The sequence below is a fragment of the Pseudopodoces humilis genome, chromosome 2, assembly GCF_049639895.1.
Source record: "Pseudopodoces humilis isolate 2021_Gansu_Grassland_sample_001 chromosome 2, ASM4963989v1, whole genome shotgun sequence".
Lineage (NCBI taxonomy): Eukaryota > Metazoa > Chordata > Aves > Passeriformes > Paridae > Pseudopodoces > Pseudopodoces humilis.
Window position 1 is genome coordinate 1,953,694 of NC_142201.1, and position 14,720 is coordinate 1,968,413.

Here is a 14,720-nt window from a genome sequence, read left to right on the forward strand (position 1 = left end):
TAGGATTTTTATGTACTTACACCAGTCAAGCAGAGCAATGCCTGTGAAATTAAAAAAAAATTAAAAAATAAAAAAATAAAAAAACCCAAAACGAAAACAAAAAAACACACTGTTCTGAGGAGGTGCAAGCATTGGGCTCTTTAAATTTGAGGTTTATCTTGATGTTTTTGCGGGCTTCCCCCCACCCAGCAGTCCCTGAGGGCTCCTGAGGCGGCGCGCGGAGCGGGCGCGCGCATGCGCGGGGCGGGCTGAGGCGGGAGCGCGCGGGAGCCGCGGGCGGGCTCAGGTCAGGGCGGGGGGGACCCGGTCGGGGGGAGCCGGGCCGGGGTCTGGAGGCTCTGGGGAGCGGGATTGGGGCTCCCCACGGTCCGGAGAGCGGGATTGGGGATCCCCGGGGCTCCGGGAGCGGCCAGCGCCGCCTCTGCCATTCCCCGGGCCGCCTGTGCCCGCTCGTTGTTTGGATTCCGGATGGGGTTGTTACCCTAAAAAAGTTTTTTTCTCTCAAGTCTTAAACCGATGCACAGGGCTCGATACCATCCTCTTGGAAGTCCCAAACAGGAATTTTAGGCGTAATAATCACAACTTTTAGAAACAGCCTCCCTCAAAGCATCCTGTCAATGTCTGCAGTGCAGTTCCGGGCTCTGCCAGCGGTGCCTGGGAAATCTGCACCAAGTTTGGCCTCCTGAGCCATAAGGAACAAGAATTGATATGGAGTTTGTTCTGTTTTCTGAAGGAAACATGAAAGTCATCACCTGTGAAATCGTGTGGCACAATAAGGAGCCGGTTTACAGCTTGGACTTCCAGCATGGAGCGGATGGGAGGATCAATCGCCTGGCCTCGGCAGGGGTGGACACAGCCGTGAGGGTGAGTTCAACCTGGGCCCGGAGCGAGTGCAGGCTCTGCGGGTTTGTGAGCCAAAATACCGGCTTGGTTTCGTTAGCCAAAATATCGGCTTGGTTTCATTAGCCAAAATATCGGCTTGGTTTTGTTAGCCAAAATATCGGCTTGGTTTCATTAGCCAAAATATCAGGTTGGTTTCATTAGCCAAAATATTGGGTTATTGGCAGGTATTGGTGCCACGGGGAGTGGATGGTTCCAGGAAAGAGTGTAAGACTGTACAGCTGTCTATAGAATTGTAGGGTGGTTTGGGTTGGAAAGGGACTTAAATCCCACCCAGAGCCAGCCCTGCCATGGCAGGGCCACCTCCCACTGTCCCAGGAGCTCCCAATGTCCAGCCTGGCCTTGGGCACTGCCAGGGATCCAGGGGCAGCCCCAGCTGCTCTGGCAATTCCATCCCAGCCCCTGCCCACCCTGCCAGGGAAGAATTTTATCCTAATATTCAATGTAAACCTACTCTCTTTGAAACAATTCCCCCTTGTCATTACATACTCTTGTAAATAGTCTCTGTAGTAATTTATTCCAGCTGTCTCAGATAAAACTTTTAACTTCCTCACTGGCAAATTGACCAGTGTCCTTTCCCTGGTGGTGCATATGTTTTGGGGATTTTTTTAATGCATATTTTAGAGCTAGAAAAATGTCAGTTTTCTTTGACATGACAGATGCTCTCTAACAAGAGGGGCAGTGAGGGGGCTCTGCTGCCATGTCCCAAGGGAAGGGAGAGGAGGAAATGGCCTCAGATGACACCAGGGGAGGCTGAGGATGGAGATAGGGAAAGGAAATTTCCGTGTAAGAGCAGTCAGGCCTTGGGATGAGCTGCCCAGGGAGGTGTGGAGTCGCTGTCCCTGGGAGTGTTCAGGAGGAGTCTGGATGTGGCCCTTGGGGACAGGGTTTTGGGGTGATGCTGCTGGGGCTGGGGTGGCACTGGATGGTCCTGCAGGTCCCTTCCCACCTTGATGATCCTGTGACATCACATCTGCCCTCCAAAGCTGTAACGCTCTCGTAACTAGATCTGGAAAGTGGAGAAAGGCCCGGATGGAAAAGCCATCGTGGAATTCCTGTCCAACCTAGCGCGCCACACCAAGGCCGTGAACGTCGTGCGCTTCTCTCCCAGCGGGGAGATCCTGGCCTCAGGAGGGGATGGTGAGAGCTGCTTCTCCTCTGTCTCATCCAGGATTGTTTTCAAGTTAAACTAAATGAAATCCACCTTCATTACATTTTGTGTGAACAAAAGGGAGTGGGAAATAAAGCAGCTTCCTCTGATTCTTCTACAGATGCTGTCATTTTGCTGTGGAAGCTGAATGACAGCAAAGAGTTGGAGCCGTTGGTTTTTCAGGATGAAGATGAAGCTCAGCTCAACAAGGAGAACTGGGCAGTCGTGAAAACTTTGAGGTAATTTATTTTTTGGTGAGTTTGGTTGCCTTTTCAGTGTTTTTGTTTCCTCAGTGGCTTTTATCACTTGGTGCAGTTTTCAGTGTATGTAGAACTCCAGGGCTGTCTGCAGTTTGCTTGGTCTGATATTAATCCTTTTAATTCCCTGTTAATGGGACTCAGACAAGGAAGGGAAAGGGACATTTTAAATAATCAGGTGGTGACAGGACAAGGGGCAGTGGGTTCAAGCTGAGGGAGCAGTTCCTGGCAGCTGCTGAGGTTGATGTGCTTGAAGCACCAGCAGGAGCCTTTATTTGCTTCTTGATATTTTCTGGTTTTTAACCTAAAAATTAGTGAAACTCATATTTACACGTAGCTTTTAATTTTCAAATTAATAATTAGTTTCTCCTGCCTTCTAGAGGCCACTTGGAAGATGTGTATGACATTTGTTGGACCTCAGATGGAAATTACATGGCATCTGCTTCTGTGGATAACACAGCAATCATGTGGGATGTCAATAAAGGTAAATGCTGCAGTTATCCCTGGGAATTCCAGATCTGCTGGAGGTGCCTCTTGGCATTTCCCCCCCTCCCAAAAAATGGGAAACATCTTTTTTCGTGATTGTTTCCTTTGTGTGATTTCCTGGGTTTGTGAGGCCCTTCTATAAACAGATGTAAAATATTTGCAGGCCAACAAAATTTACACCTGAGGAATCTGTTCACCTTGGAAATAACTTCACACATTTTTTTACCCCCCAAAACTCTTGCACAAACGTGCTCTATATTCCTTACTCCACTTTTTGGTGTTGTGCAGCGTGACCTCAGCTCTGTTTGTGTCTTCCTTTTGAAAAGCTGTTTATTTTCTTTGAAACTTGTCAGCTTCTGGTATTTCTTTGCAAGAAAGCAATACTTAAATAATAGGAAAAATCCTACCTGTGGCCAGTATTCAGCCAAGTTTTTCTAAAACCCTCTGTAACTTTGTCTCATCCAAGTATTTCTAAAATTCTCTGTAAGTTTTTCTCATCAATGTTTTGGCTGTGAGACCTTCCCTTGTGGAACATCAGGGGTCAGAGAGCTCCTGCTTCTGCTTATCTGAGTTCTAATATTAAATCTAATATTCATTCTAATTAATTATTAAATTTGTAGTTAACAAACCTTAAACTGGCACTTGAAAAGCAACTTTCTCTGATATTTTTTTCAGCCAGCATCCAATGAACACTTATGTTTAAAAAATTATTTCCTTACATTTTCAAGCATTTTTTTTTGGTCTTGTTTTATGTCTGAAATGTTTGGAAGCATTTCAGATTTATGATCTGAAAGCTGTTTGTAATTTCAGGACAGAAAGTTTCAATATTTAATGAGCACAAGAGTTATGTCCAAGGAGTAACCTGGGATCCTCTAGGCCAGTATATTGCAACCCTGAGTTGTGACAGGTGAGCTTTTGGTCTGAGTGGTTTTCCTGAATGTTTCTTTTTCCAGGAGGATGAGTTAAAAGAGGAAGGGTGTCAGATAACCATGAGGTTTTGTTTTATTCACTTTCTGGTCTAAGCAGGTTGGTGTGGAAGTAAAATGATATTTGAGTTCATTTTTTGGTTTGTGGTAAATGATTCCTGAAGTCTCTCTTAGCAGCAAATAAACTTTTGTAGGAGTCTTCCTTTAGGAATGCAGTTTTCATGTTATTGATCATTATTGATGCTCTTTAAAAAAACAGTGGTTGTGTTAATGAGCTGATAAATTCATCCCTGGGGACGGAGCAGCCTGGAAGGGTGGAGTTAAATGATCTTTAAGGTCCCTCCCAGCCCAAAGCATTCCATGATGCTATAACAGACAGAGATGTAGTTAATTGTTTTTAAGATGAATTCCTACTCTTGAAGAACCTACAGGGCAGGTAGGAAGAGCCTGGCAGTTCCCTGTTTCCTAATTCCCTTATTCCTCCATAAATCCGTGTGCTGGGACTTACCAAACCTTGTGGAGTCCAAACATTGCAAGGGGTTCTTTGGTTCTTTAGTCATTAAAGCACATCCCTTTGGGGGTGTCCTGTGATGAGAATTTTAATTCACAGTTAATTTGGGGTCCAGATTTATATTTTGAGGTGCTGACTGAGAAGAGAGGTCCTGGGGCATTTTTGGGAAAATTGGGGTGAGACTGTTCACGTGAGAGCTGCCATTGTTCAGCCTGGCCAGGAGAAGCTTTGGGCTGAGCTCAGGGTGGCCTTGCAGGGCCTGAAGGAGCCCCAGGAAAGCTGGAGAGAGACAATTGCCAAGGGCTGCAGGGCCAGGAGCCAGGGAATGGCTGCCAGTGGCAGAGGGCAGGGCTGGATCTTGGGATCTTGGGCAGGAATTGTTCCCTGGCAGGGTGGGCAGGGGCTGGGATGGAATTGCCAGAGCAGCTGGGGCTGCCCCTGGATCCCTGGCAGTGCCCAAGGCCAGGCTGGACATCGGGAGTTCCTGGGACAGTGGGATTTAGTGTCCCTGCCATGGGAATGATTTTTCATGTCCCTTCCAAAGGATTCCATAATTCCCTGCTGGAATTCTCTGCTCTCCCTCGCAGGGTCCTGCGGGTTTACAGCACCCAAACCAAGCGAGTGGCCTTCAATGTCACCAAGATGCCATCGGGGTCGGGAGCTGAAGGAGAGGTACGTGGTTCTGCTGGAAACTCTGCTGGGGGCTCTTTTAGCTGAACTTTCTGTTCCATGAAACCAAAAGATCAAATATTTTCCATGCAAATAATTATGTCACAGAATCATCTTGGAAGGGACCTTCAGGGTCATCCACTTCCACCATCATCACCCCGAAACAACATCCCCAAAGTTTCTTGCTGATTAAATTAGTAACACAATCCCTTTGTTGTAAAAGTTAAAAATAGTGTGGAAAAAAACAGTTCTTAACAGGAAAACCTTCAAACATACCTGGCAGTAGCTGGGAGTTTATTAATGGATGTGACACAGTAATAATATTTTAAAGTTAACAGTCTGGAATTTTTAAGGAGGTAGTTAGATTTTGTAGAAAAATATGAATTAGGGATAATTTAGGAAGTTCTAATCCTAAGAGGAAAAACAAAGAGGTTTTTTTTCCCCTCCCAAACAGCTTTAAATGATAGTAAAATAACACCTCCAAGCTGGCTATAACTTTCTTAATTCCTTCTATTCACTCATTTTCTTTTTGGGGGAAAACATTTTTAAGAGTTTTTATAGACCCTGAAGAACAGACTCAGAGCAGGCACATTGCCATTAGAGGAATTCTCTTTCAACCTCTAATCCTGGGGTTAGAATGAGATGCCTGAGCACCACTGGGTGTTAAATAATGTTGTTCTCCAGGTTATGACTATTTTTTGATGGCTGCTTTAAGGTGACAGCTCTGGGAGTGTTTTGCTTTGCAGCTCAAGAGGGATCAAGGACTATTTTTCTTAGCTGTGAAGAATTTCTAGAGAGCTCGAAGGAGTTACAGCTTTTAAAAGGTTTTATTTGAAAAGTTCCATCGGGCTGGAGTGTCCAAGTGGATGTTTTGTCTCGCTGGGATTGCAGCTGGCACATTCCTGGCCTTTTCCACAATCCTGTTTTCCGTGTCACAGGCGCGGAGCTTTCGGATGTTTCACGATGACAGCATGAAGTCATTTTTCCGCAGGCTCAGCTTCACTCCTGATGGCTCCTACCTGCTCACTCCAGGTGTGGGGACATCTCCTGTGGCTTGGGTTGTGTCACTGAGGTTGGAAAAGATTCCCAAGGTCATGGAGTCCCAGCTGTGCCCGATGCCCACCTTGTCCCCAGCCCAGAGCCCTGAGTGCCACGTCCAGCCCTTCCTTGGGCACCTCCAGGGATGGGCACTGCAAAGCTCCCTGGGCAGCCCCTGACAAGGCCTGAGCTCCCTTTCCATGGGCAAATTCCTGCTGCTGTCCACCCTGAGCCTCCCCTGGCCCAGCCTGAGGCCGTTCCCTCTCCTCCTGTCCCTGTTCCCTGGCAGCAGAGCCCGACCCCCCCGGCTGTCCCCTCCTGCCAGGGACTTGTGCAGAGCCACAAGGGCCCCCTGAGCCTCTTTTGCTCCAGGCCTTTTCTCTTTTCCATTATATCCTAATTGGCATGTTCTTCAGTATTTCCTACATCTCAGGGATGCTGATCTATCCTAATTAAGCCGTTCTTCATTCTCCCTATTGTAGAAAATAAAAACTCCACAATACTGTCCATTAACACTCCTCAGCATCAACTTTTTCCCATGATAAAAGTGATGTTTGTGGCGTTTAGTTGAATAATTGCAACACCAGAAGTCTTAAGATAGAAACAAAGGATAAATTGAGTGGGTTTTTTTGACTGGTCTCTGTTTGGGTCCTTCCCTCAGAACATTCTGCACTCAGAGTAAAAACAGCCCTGCAAGGAGGGATTGGTGTGTGCCTGTCCAAACCCTGCTTTTATTGATGTCTGGCTACATCAAAAAAGCAGCTTTGAAGAGGGAAGTGTATGAGGGAAACAAAACCAGCACTAAATAAATATTTGGGATGCCGTTTAAAGTTGTATTCAGCTTTTGCCCAACTGACAAGCCTAATTCCTGGGCATTAGAATGTTTATGGAGAAGCCTGATTCCCAGGAACTGGAATGTTTGTGGACACAAGGTGTGTGCTCAGGAGCTCTCTGAGGTGATGAGTAATGTTGGAACCTTTGTTTTTGCAGCTGGCTGTGTGGAATCGGGAGAGAACGTTACAAACACCACCTATGTTTTCTCCAGAAACAATCTTAAAAGGTAGGGCTTTAGTGAGATAAAAATCTGGTTTTATTTCAAAAGAAGCCATTCAAATAGTGCAAATCTGAACTCCTGCTTCTCTCTGAAGGCCCGTGGGTCACCTGCCCTGTCCTGGCAAGGGAACTCTGGCTGTTCGCTGCTGTCCTGTATACTTTGAGCTGAGAGGAGCCTCTGCTAAAGGTATGGGGAGCTTCAGGGAGTGGGAACTCCCAGCAAATCTGGGAAAAGATGTGGCTGGACATTGTTTTATGGCCCAGCCTTTCTGCATGTCCTCTAAGACAGTGCTGTACCACATCTGAGAAGCTGTTTCCTGATTCTGAGGCCCTGAGTTCACCTCAAGTCCCTCATGAGTGGCTTTTGGTAGAGTGGATAAATGTTGTTCCTTGGCCTCTCAGGCTGCAGAAACACTGGGAAATATTTTCCTTGAACTGTTAACCATTTTGTGTTCAAAATAAATAACCTGGTTTAGCACCAGAGGAGCAATGCAGTGCAATAATTCCTGTTAGTCTCAACTGCCCACATCCCAGGGAGTTGGAATAGTTTGCTGAAACCACCGGTGTTTATTCAAGGAAGCAGTACTGGTGTTACTGGGCAGAACAGGAATTCTGAGCTGGGGATAGGATTGTGTGCAGTTACACAAGAATTGAGTTTTTATTTATTTAATCCAGCTTTATTGTGGGTCTGGGGATGTTTGTATTTTAACAAGACTGACATTGGTGAAAAGGCAGAGCTTGGCTCCTTTCTTTAGAGGTTAAATTTGTAGTATTTCCTACAAGATTTACCTGTTCTATTTCCATCATAATTTTAGATCCATGGTGTTGCAAAGGAAGGAGATGAGGGTCTGCAGTCGGTGGCTGTAGCTCCTCTAAAGGGAGATTTCAATATTAAAGCTCATATAAATATGCTGGAAAAATTCCAGCTGGAAAATAGAGGGGAAAATTTACAAAACAAAACATTAGCAATCCAGAGTGAGAAAGCTGCCAATTTTTTTTTTCAGCTAAGAAAATAAAGGGTAAATTTCAGACAACAGAAATGTTAAATTTTACATTTTATGCAAGAGCTGTCTGCTCAGTGTTTATACTGATAGATGATGTAATTTTATTTAGATTAATGGCTGAGTGCAGTCACTATCTTGCAAGAAATACAAAGGGAATTCTGTCTGTCCATTTCTTTGCAGATGAAACCAATCCCAAATCGCCCCCTGCCCTGTTTAACCTCCCCTATCGACTGGTGTTTGCTGTTGCTTCAGAAGATTCTGTGCTTTTTTATGACACTGAGCAGTCCTTCCCCTTTGGTTATGTCTCCAACATCCACTACCACACCCTGAGTGACATTTCATGGTAAGGAATTGCATTCCTAAGATTTATTGTGATGGGGGAAATGTCCTTTTTCCATGTCCACTTCTGCACTTGGGCTGATATTTGGGCTGATATTTCATTTATGACACACACTCAGTGATCACTCAGTGTCTGAGCACCAATTTTTTGCTCTGTAAATGACAGAATGATGGCTCTTAATCAGTTGGGTGAGGGTTGAAGTAAAATCTTGGCCTTTAATGGCAAAAAATAAATCCCAAACAGGTCCAGTGACGGATCCTTCCTGGCCATTTCCTCCACGGACGGGTACTGCTCCTTCGTCACCTTCGAGGAGGATGAGCTGGGAACACCCCTGAAGGAAAAGCCACAGATCCATGTCAGAACTCCTGGTGCAGCAGCAGCAGACAAGAAAGCCAAGAAGAACCACAAAGTGATTGCCCCAGGCTCCAGGCTGGCAGAGGGGACCCCTCCCAGCAAAGACCCCCCAGTCCAACCCCGAACCCCCAGCACTGCTGGGAAGGAGCTGCCTTCCACCCCTGTTGGCATCAAAACCCTTCCAGTGCCATCCCCTTCCACCCCTGTTGGCATCAAAACCCTTCCAGTGCCATCCTCGGAGGAGAGGAGAAGCAGCCAGGCAGCCACCCAGGGCAGCAAAGCCCCCCAGCCCAGGAGGGTCACCCTCACCACTCTGCAGTCCTGTTTCAAAACACCCAGGTGAGATTTCTGGTGCCCCTTCCAGTCATAAATACAGGGGCCAAGACAAGCTGTGTTTGTGCTGCATTTAAAGGCTGAGCTTTGCACACAAATTCCCAGCCCTGGCTGAGTGGAAGCTCTCTTGATGTGGAGTTTTTTTGTTGTCTCCTAAACATGGAGCTTTTAGGTTTTTCCGCCTGAAATGTGAGGCAGCAAATTCACCTGACCCTTCACAAGAAAAGGTGTGTCTGTCTTGGCCAGGAGTTGGGCTTTGATCCTCGTGGGTCCCTTCCAGCTCAGAATATTCTGTGACTCTGTCTTCAGGTCCACTTTTCTGTACAAAAACAGCACCTGAAGCCTTCAGCTGCCAAGAACTGTTTAAACACCCTTCTGCCAAAGAGCATTTTAAGAAGAGTGCAAGTCTAAACAGGCCCTCAGTGTGGGACTTAAAACATTGATTAGGTGACTTCCTGAAAGTTGTAGTTTTTTAGTAGTTGCCAATAATCCAGGTATTGATTGTATTGGGGCTCTGAGCACCCTGATCCAGGGGAAGGTGGCCCTGCCCATGGCAGGGGGTTGGAAGTGGGTAATGCTCCATTCAACTTGTAAAAAGAGGGGGAAATGTGCAGTAGAATATGTCTGAACTATCTTTGCAGTTAACTGATTCTGTAGGAATTAAATCTTGATGTGAAACACTCGTGGAAATGATGCCTACAATGCAATTTAACTGTTTCTGCTCTTTTAAAGGAGAATAAACCTGATTTCCTTGAAGCCAGACACCCCAACCTCTGCATATCCAGACCCAGCTCCCATCCCTCCTTCCTCAGAACAGGAACACGGTGAGTTTTTGTGGCTCTTAATACCAGCCAAGTTTCTTCCCAGTCAGATTTTCCCCTTACAGGTTTATTTTGTAAAAGAATCCTCACTCTTATTGCAAATTCTGAAGCTTCTTGTTTGTTTTGATGTGAAAGGTGCTCTGGGCAGTATGAAATGTGTTCTCCCTGCCCTGGGGCAGCCGATTGTGACTGTCCCTACAGTTTTAGAGCAGTGAACCCAAGGATAAATTCATGGGTGTGATGTTCTCCAGCTTTTAAAGACTTCTGTACTTGCAGCTTATCATTGTTGCAGGTGCTGGACTCTCTCAGACCAGGGTTGGGTTTGGTTTTTTTTAATATCTGAATTTATTAATTTGAAATTATTTTCCTGTCTGCTTCTTCCAGAGAGGCCATTGCCATCTGATGAGAGCCTCCAAGCTCCCCCAGCACCAAAACGTGCCAGGACTGAGGAATTGTCCCTTCCTGCACCTCCTGGAGACCAAACCAGCTGTGAGCCCAACAAATAAAGGCTGAGCAGACCCCTCACAGCCTGAAGTCACAGCAGCCATGTCTGAGTACATTTCTTCTTGCAAAAATTCAACCCTCAATTCCCAGTTCAAGTTCCCTGTGCGTATTTGATGTAGAACTGTGAAGAAACTGCCAGTAGAAGACCCAGGTTTCAGGAATGTGGTTCTGCAGCAGGAGAAATAGTTGGGAAGTGACTCCAAGAATAAGAAAATCAGGGAAATCTGGGGATTGAAAATCCATCCAGTAAGATGTGAGTCTCCTCAATCCATGTTTAGAAAGCATTATGTCTTCCAGTAACTGTCTGGCAAAAAGAATCGAATTCATTCATAAGGTCTGATGCGCTTCAAGACCTAAAAAAAGAGGAAATTGTGTCATTCCAACATTTTGTTTTATTTCTTGCGTAAAACAATGTTCACCAGTAGCTGATTCACTGTGAGGCAGCAGCAAAGCTCAGGACTTGCATGTGGAAGCAGAGAAGGGAAGATTTAACTGCAAGAAACAAGAAAGCAAAAGGAAGAAATCCTCTGAAGAGCTGCTGTAAGAATGAAACAGCAGAAAGTTCTCACTTGTTTAATTTCTAGACTTAAATGCAGGTGTGAGATTTTCCTGAGGCAGCAGGATTTGAGTGTGTACATTTAAATTTCCCCTTTTTCCCCAGTTTAACTCCCTTAGCCAATAAAACACAATCCAGTGGATGGGAAATTTCTACACCTAAAATTTCTTTTTAGCATTTAGTACTTCATAAAAGCAGAAATACAAATGTTCCAGAAGTCTCACAGGGAGGAAATATTAACAAACACCTCTGTCAGTCCTTCAGGCAAATAAACTCTCGCCTTCAATTAAATTTCAGCAATTAATAAGCAAAAAGTTGTTGGAAACTTGGTGGGATCTTTGCTTTCTTACTGTGATGAGGCTGGATCTTCGTTAGACTTAATTAAACCTGGTTTTTTTTCTAGTGAAGAATTATAAAGAGTTTAATTCTTACATTTATTTCTCTGGCTTGCTCATAGATCTTTCAAAAGATGATTTCTGTGTCTTAATTCTGCATTTTTTTTTAATATCTATCAATTTTCTCCAAAAAAAAAAAAAAAAAAAAAGTTTATTTTCCTTCCGGAATTATATTTGCTTGAGGAAAATTAGTCCATGCCTTGAGAGCATTTCTCAGTTGGGAGATGCAAAATGATCCTCCTGAAATTCCACAGGCAGCTCCAGCTTTTCCATGGATGGCTTCAGCATCTTTCTGCAGGATGGGGAAGCCCTGTGGATCATCAAAAACCACTTTGCCATGGTTAAAATCACACGTGGACATCCCACCTGAAAATCCAGATATTTCTGTGAGCCACTGAACTGAGCAGGATTTGTTCCACAGGGATGTAGAGGTAACTGCACCAGGAGTTTCAAATAGAATTTGTAATTTTTTACATGGGTTTAAGTGGAGTTTGCAATATTTCAGACAGGTTTCAAATAGAATTTGCAATTTTTTACATGAGTTTCAAATAGAATCTGCAATTTTTTAGATGGGTTTCAAATAGAATCTGCAATTTTTTAGATGGGTTTCAAATAGAATCTGCAATTTTTTAGATGGGTTTCAAATAGAATCTGAAATTTTTCAGATGAGTTTCAGATAGAATCTGTAGGTTTTTAGATGGCTTTCAAGTAGATTTTGCAATTTTTCACATGGGTTTCAAATGGAATTTGCAATTTTTTAGACGGTTTTCAAGCAGATTTTGTAACTTTTTAGCTGGGTCAGGATTCATGATTGTCTTGCTCCTGAAAAGACTTTTTGCTGTATAATAATGGTTAATTTGAGACAGCCAGACCTTGTGCTGCTGTGCTGTTGAAGTTTTAAATTTTAGCTCCCCAGCTGTCAATATTAATTTATCTTGTCATTAATTAACCACTGCCTTCTGGTCAAAATCTGCTTGATCCTTGCCCATGGATTCCAAACAGACTCTGTATTTTGTCTGCACATTACCTGTGTTTATATGAACATTGTTATCAAATAAATAACATAAAGACCATCAAATTAATCAAGAAAAAACAGATTTTTCAGGGAACTCTGGGTGTTTTCTGCTCTGGCAGCTGCAGGATCCTGAGGAAGGGGCAGATGGATTATGTGCTAACAAAAAATGTCAGGAATTAAATGACATCAGGGATGTGATTCCACTGCTTCCCTGGGCATCCTTCCTTTTCCAGGAAGAAATTCTTCTTCCTGGATATCCAGTCTATCCTGATATCCAAACTAACCTGGCCACAGCCCTCGAGTGCCCAGCACAGGGACAAATTTTGGCAGTCCCAAATCTCTCAGTGAAAAATGGAAATTGTGGAAATCAGGCAGGTGTGAGATGCTCCTGCCCTGGGGGAGCTCCTGATTTTCTCTGGCCACGTGGAAGGAGGGTGTCCATGGAAATGGAGGGAGTGGAAAGGTGGGAGAGGAGAAGGGACAGGAATGGATTAACTGGAGCTGGGATGTGGAGAGAGGCTGGAGGAGGAGACAAAACTGGTGTTTGAGGAAAAGAAGTGGATGGGGAGGGAAGCTGAGAGGGAGTTTGGTATCTTTGGGAATTCCTCTGCAGGAACCTCAGCCCAATGAGGATCTTCCTTATCCAAGAACACCTCATTTTCCAGGCTGGGTTTTAGTTGAGAGGTTTTTTGTGGGTTTTTTTCCCCCTCTGGGATTGGGAGATTTTTTTGCCACAAAATTCCGATTTTGTGCTGCCAGCAGGTGACAGCATTCCCTAAAGCAAAGCAAGCTGAGCAGAAGCTCCCCTTTACTCCAGATTTCCATCCTCTCAGACATTTTTCATCCACTTTCTTTTGTTTTGTTCTACAAACTGATCATTTCAGGCTTTTTTCCACACGGTGAAGAAGCAAATGGGGTTTTACAGGGAAGAGGAAAACGCAGCAGGATGACATCAGTCATGAACAGAGCACAGCTTCTCCTGCTCAGTGAATCCAGAGGCTTTTCCAGGAGGAACTGGCACCACAGAGTGTCCAAATAATCTTGGATTAATCATGGGCTGAGGTGACACAGATTCCCAGGACTGCACATCCAGCAGAACCTCTGTTATAAAGGCAAATGCTGGACTTGCCAGTGGAACTTTTAAAAAAAAATATTTTTTGTTTCATTTCCTCAGTTATTACAAAACTCAAAGTTAGCATGTTCCAAAATGCTTTTGCAGAACTTTTTAACTCTTGTTGGTCTTAGTGATTACAGTTTTTTCTTAAAATTAGTTTATACAAAGGATACAAGGTAGTTTAAAGTTTAATATTTTGTTTGTTAGAACAAGCTGTTATCTATAAAGCTCATTGCTATATAATTATTTAAACTTTATTTCCATGCTTTATTTTAGTTAATTTTCCGAATATTTTTTGGTAATAATCCCACGGTCTCTGTCTGCATTGCTCACAGACACACACCCAGAGGTGAGTGTTAATTAATTTACACCAATCACCACTTAATTTCCCACACCTCTGGCTGTGGGAACAACCCACAGGGGTCCTGCAGCCTTTGTGGAGAGACTGGCACAGATTTGGGGTTTTGGAGAGAAATCCACCGAGGGAAGAGGTTCAGTGCCTGGAGGAGGTGACAGGAAAGGAGTGACAGGACGAGGGGGAATGGCTTTGAAATGACAAAGAGTGGGGTTAGGTTGGATAAACGGAGAAATTCATCCCTGGCAGGGTGGGCAGGGGCTGGGATGGAATTGCCAGAGCAGCTGGGGCTGCCCCTGGATCCCTGGCAGTGCCCAAGGCCAGGCTGGACATTGGGAGCAGCTGGGACAGTGGGAGGTGTCCCTGCCATGGCAGGAGGTTGGAACTGGATGGTTTTTAAGGTTCCTCCCATCCCAAATCTCTCTGGGCTTCCCCAGGTATTTTTCCCTGCTTGGGAATCTCTCAGCCCTCACTCAGCAGCGCTTTGACCAATGCTCTCCAAAGTCAAATCCCAACATTTGCTCCCAATTCTCCCTCTCCCTGAGCAGCCCCAGCCTCACACAGCAGCTCTGTTCTTCCTCAGGGGAGGGATTTTGGGATGCTGCCATTCCCTTTCCAAGGGGATCTGAGCTGCAAGAGCTCTCCAAGAGCTGCAGAGAGACGGGACTGGGGGTGCCGAGGCTGCTCCTCCTTCCCAATCCCTGTGGGAGAAGCTTTTCCATGCTCATCATCTTGGAATCTCCCTGCAGTTGCTCCAACCCCAGCAAAAAAAGCTGGAATGGGCAAACTGGGAGCAGTTTTCCCTCCTGTGGCTGCCAAACTTCCAGCCCAGGGACATTGATACTGCTGAGGATCCTGCTGCTCATTCCCTCAGCTGGAAAATCCCAGGAAAAGCCACAGCCCCGAGGTCTCTGGGCCTGCAACCCAACAGGATTTGCC

General features: G+C 45.0%; 1 protein-coding gene across 4 annotated transcripts; it reads left to right on the top strand.

Annotated features, from left to right (window-relative positions):
- Positions 1-209: 209 nt before the first annotated feature.
- Positions 210-13,321, top strand: CHAF1B (chromatin assembly factor 1 subunit B). Of its 4 annotated transcripts, none has more exons than XR_015772039.1 (15): positions 210-286; positions 734-864; positions 1,908-2,040; positions 2,172-2,289; positions 2,688-2,791; positions 3,604-3,700; positions 4,818-4,902; positions 5,838-5,931; positions 6,928-6,997; positions 7,086-7,177; positions 8,175-8,337; positions 8,578-9,027; positions 9,754-9,845; positions 10,227-11,728; positions 13,197-13,321. XR_015772039.1 is itself a non-coding variant. In XM_005526565.3 (14 exons), exons 2-14 carry the CDS (start codon positions 739-741, stop codon positions 10,346-10,348), a joined length of 1,746 nt encoding a protein of 581 aa, XP_005526622.2. In that variant the 5' UTR covers positions 210-286; positions 734-738; the 3' UTR covers positions 10,349-12,375. The 4 variants fall into 4 exon arrangements, 2 of the variants coding, with proteins under 2 accessions (XP_005526622.2, XP_087908357.1); XR_015772040.1 differs by lacking the exon at positions 13,197-13,321 and having other exon boundaries at positions 10,227-10,599; positions 11,552-12,375; XM_005526565.3 differs by lacking the exon at positions 13,197-13,321 and having other exon boundaries at positions 10,227-12,375.
- The last annotated feature ends 1,399 nt before the right edge of the window (positions 13,322-14,720 follow it).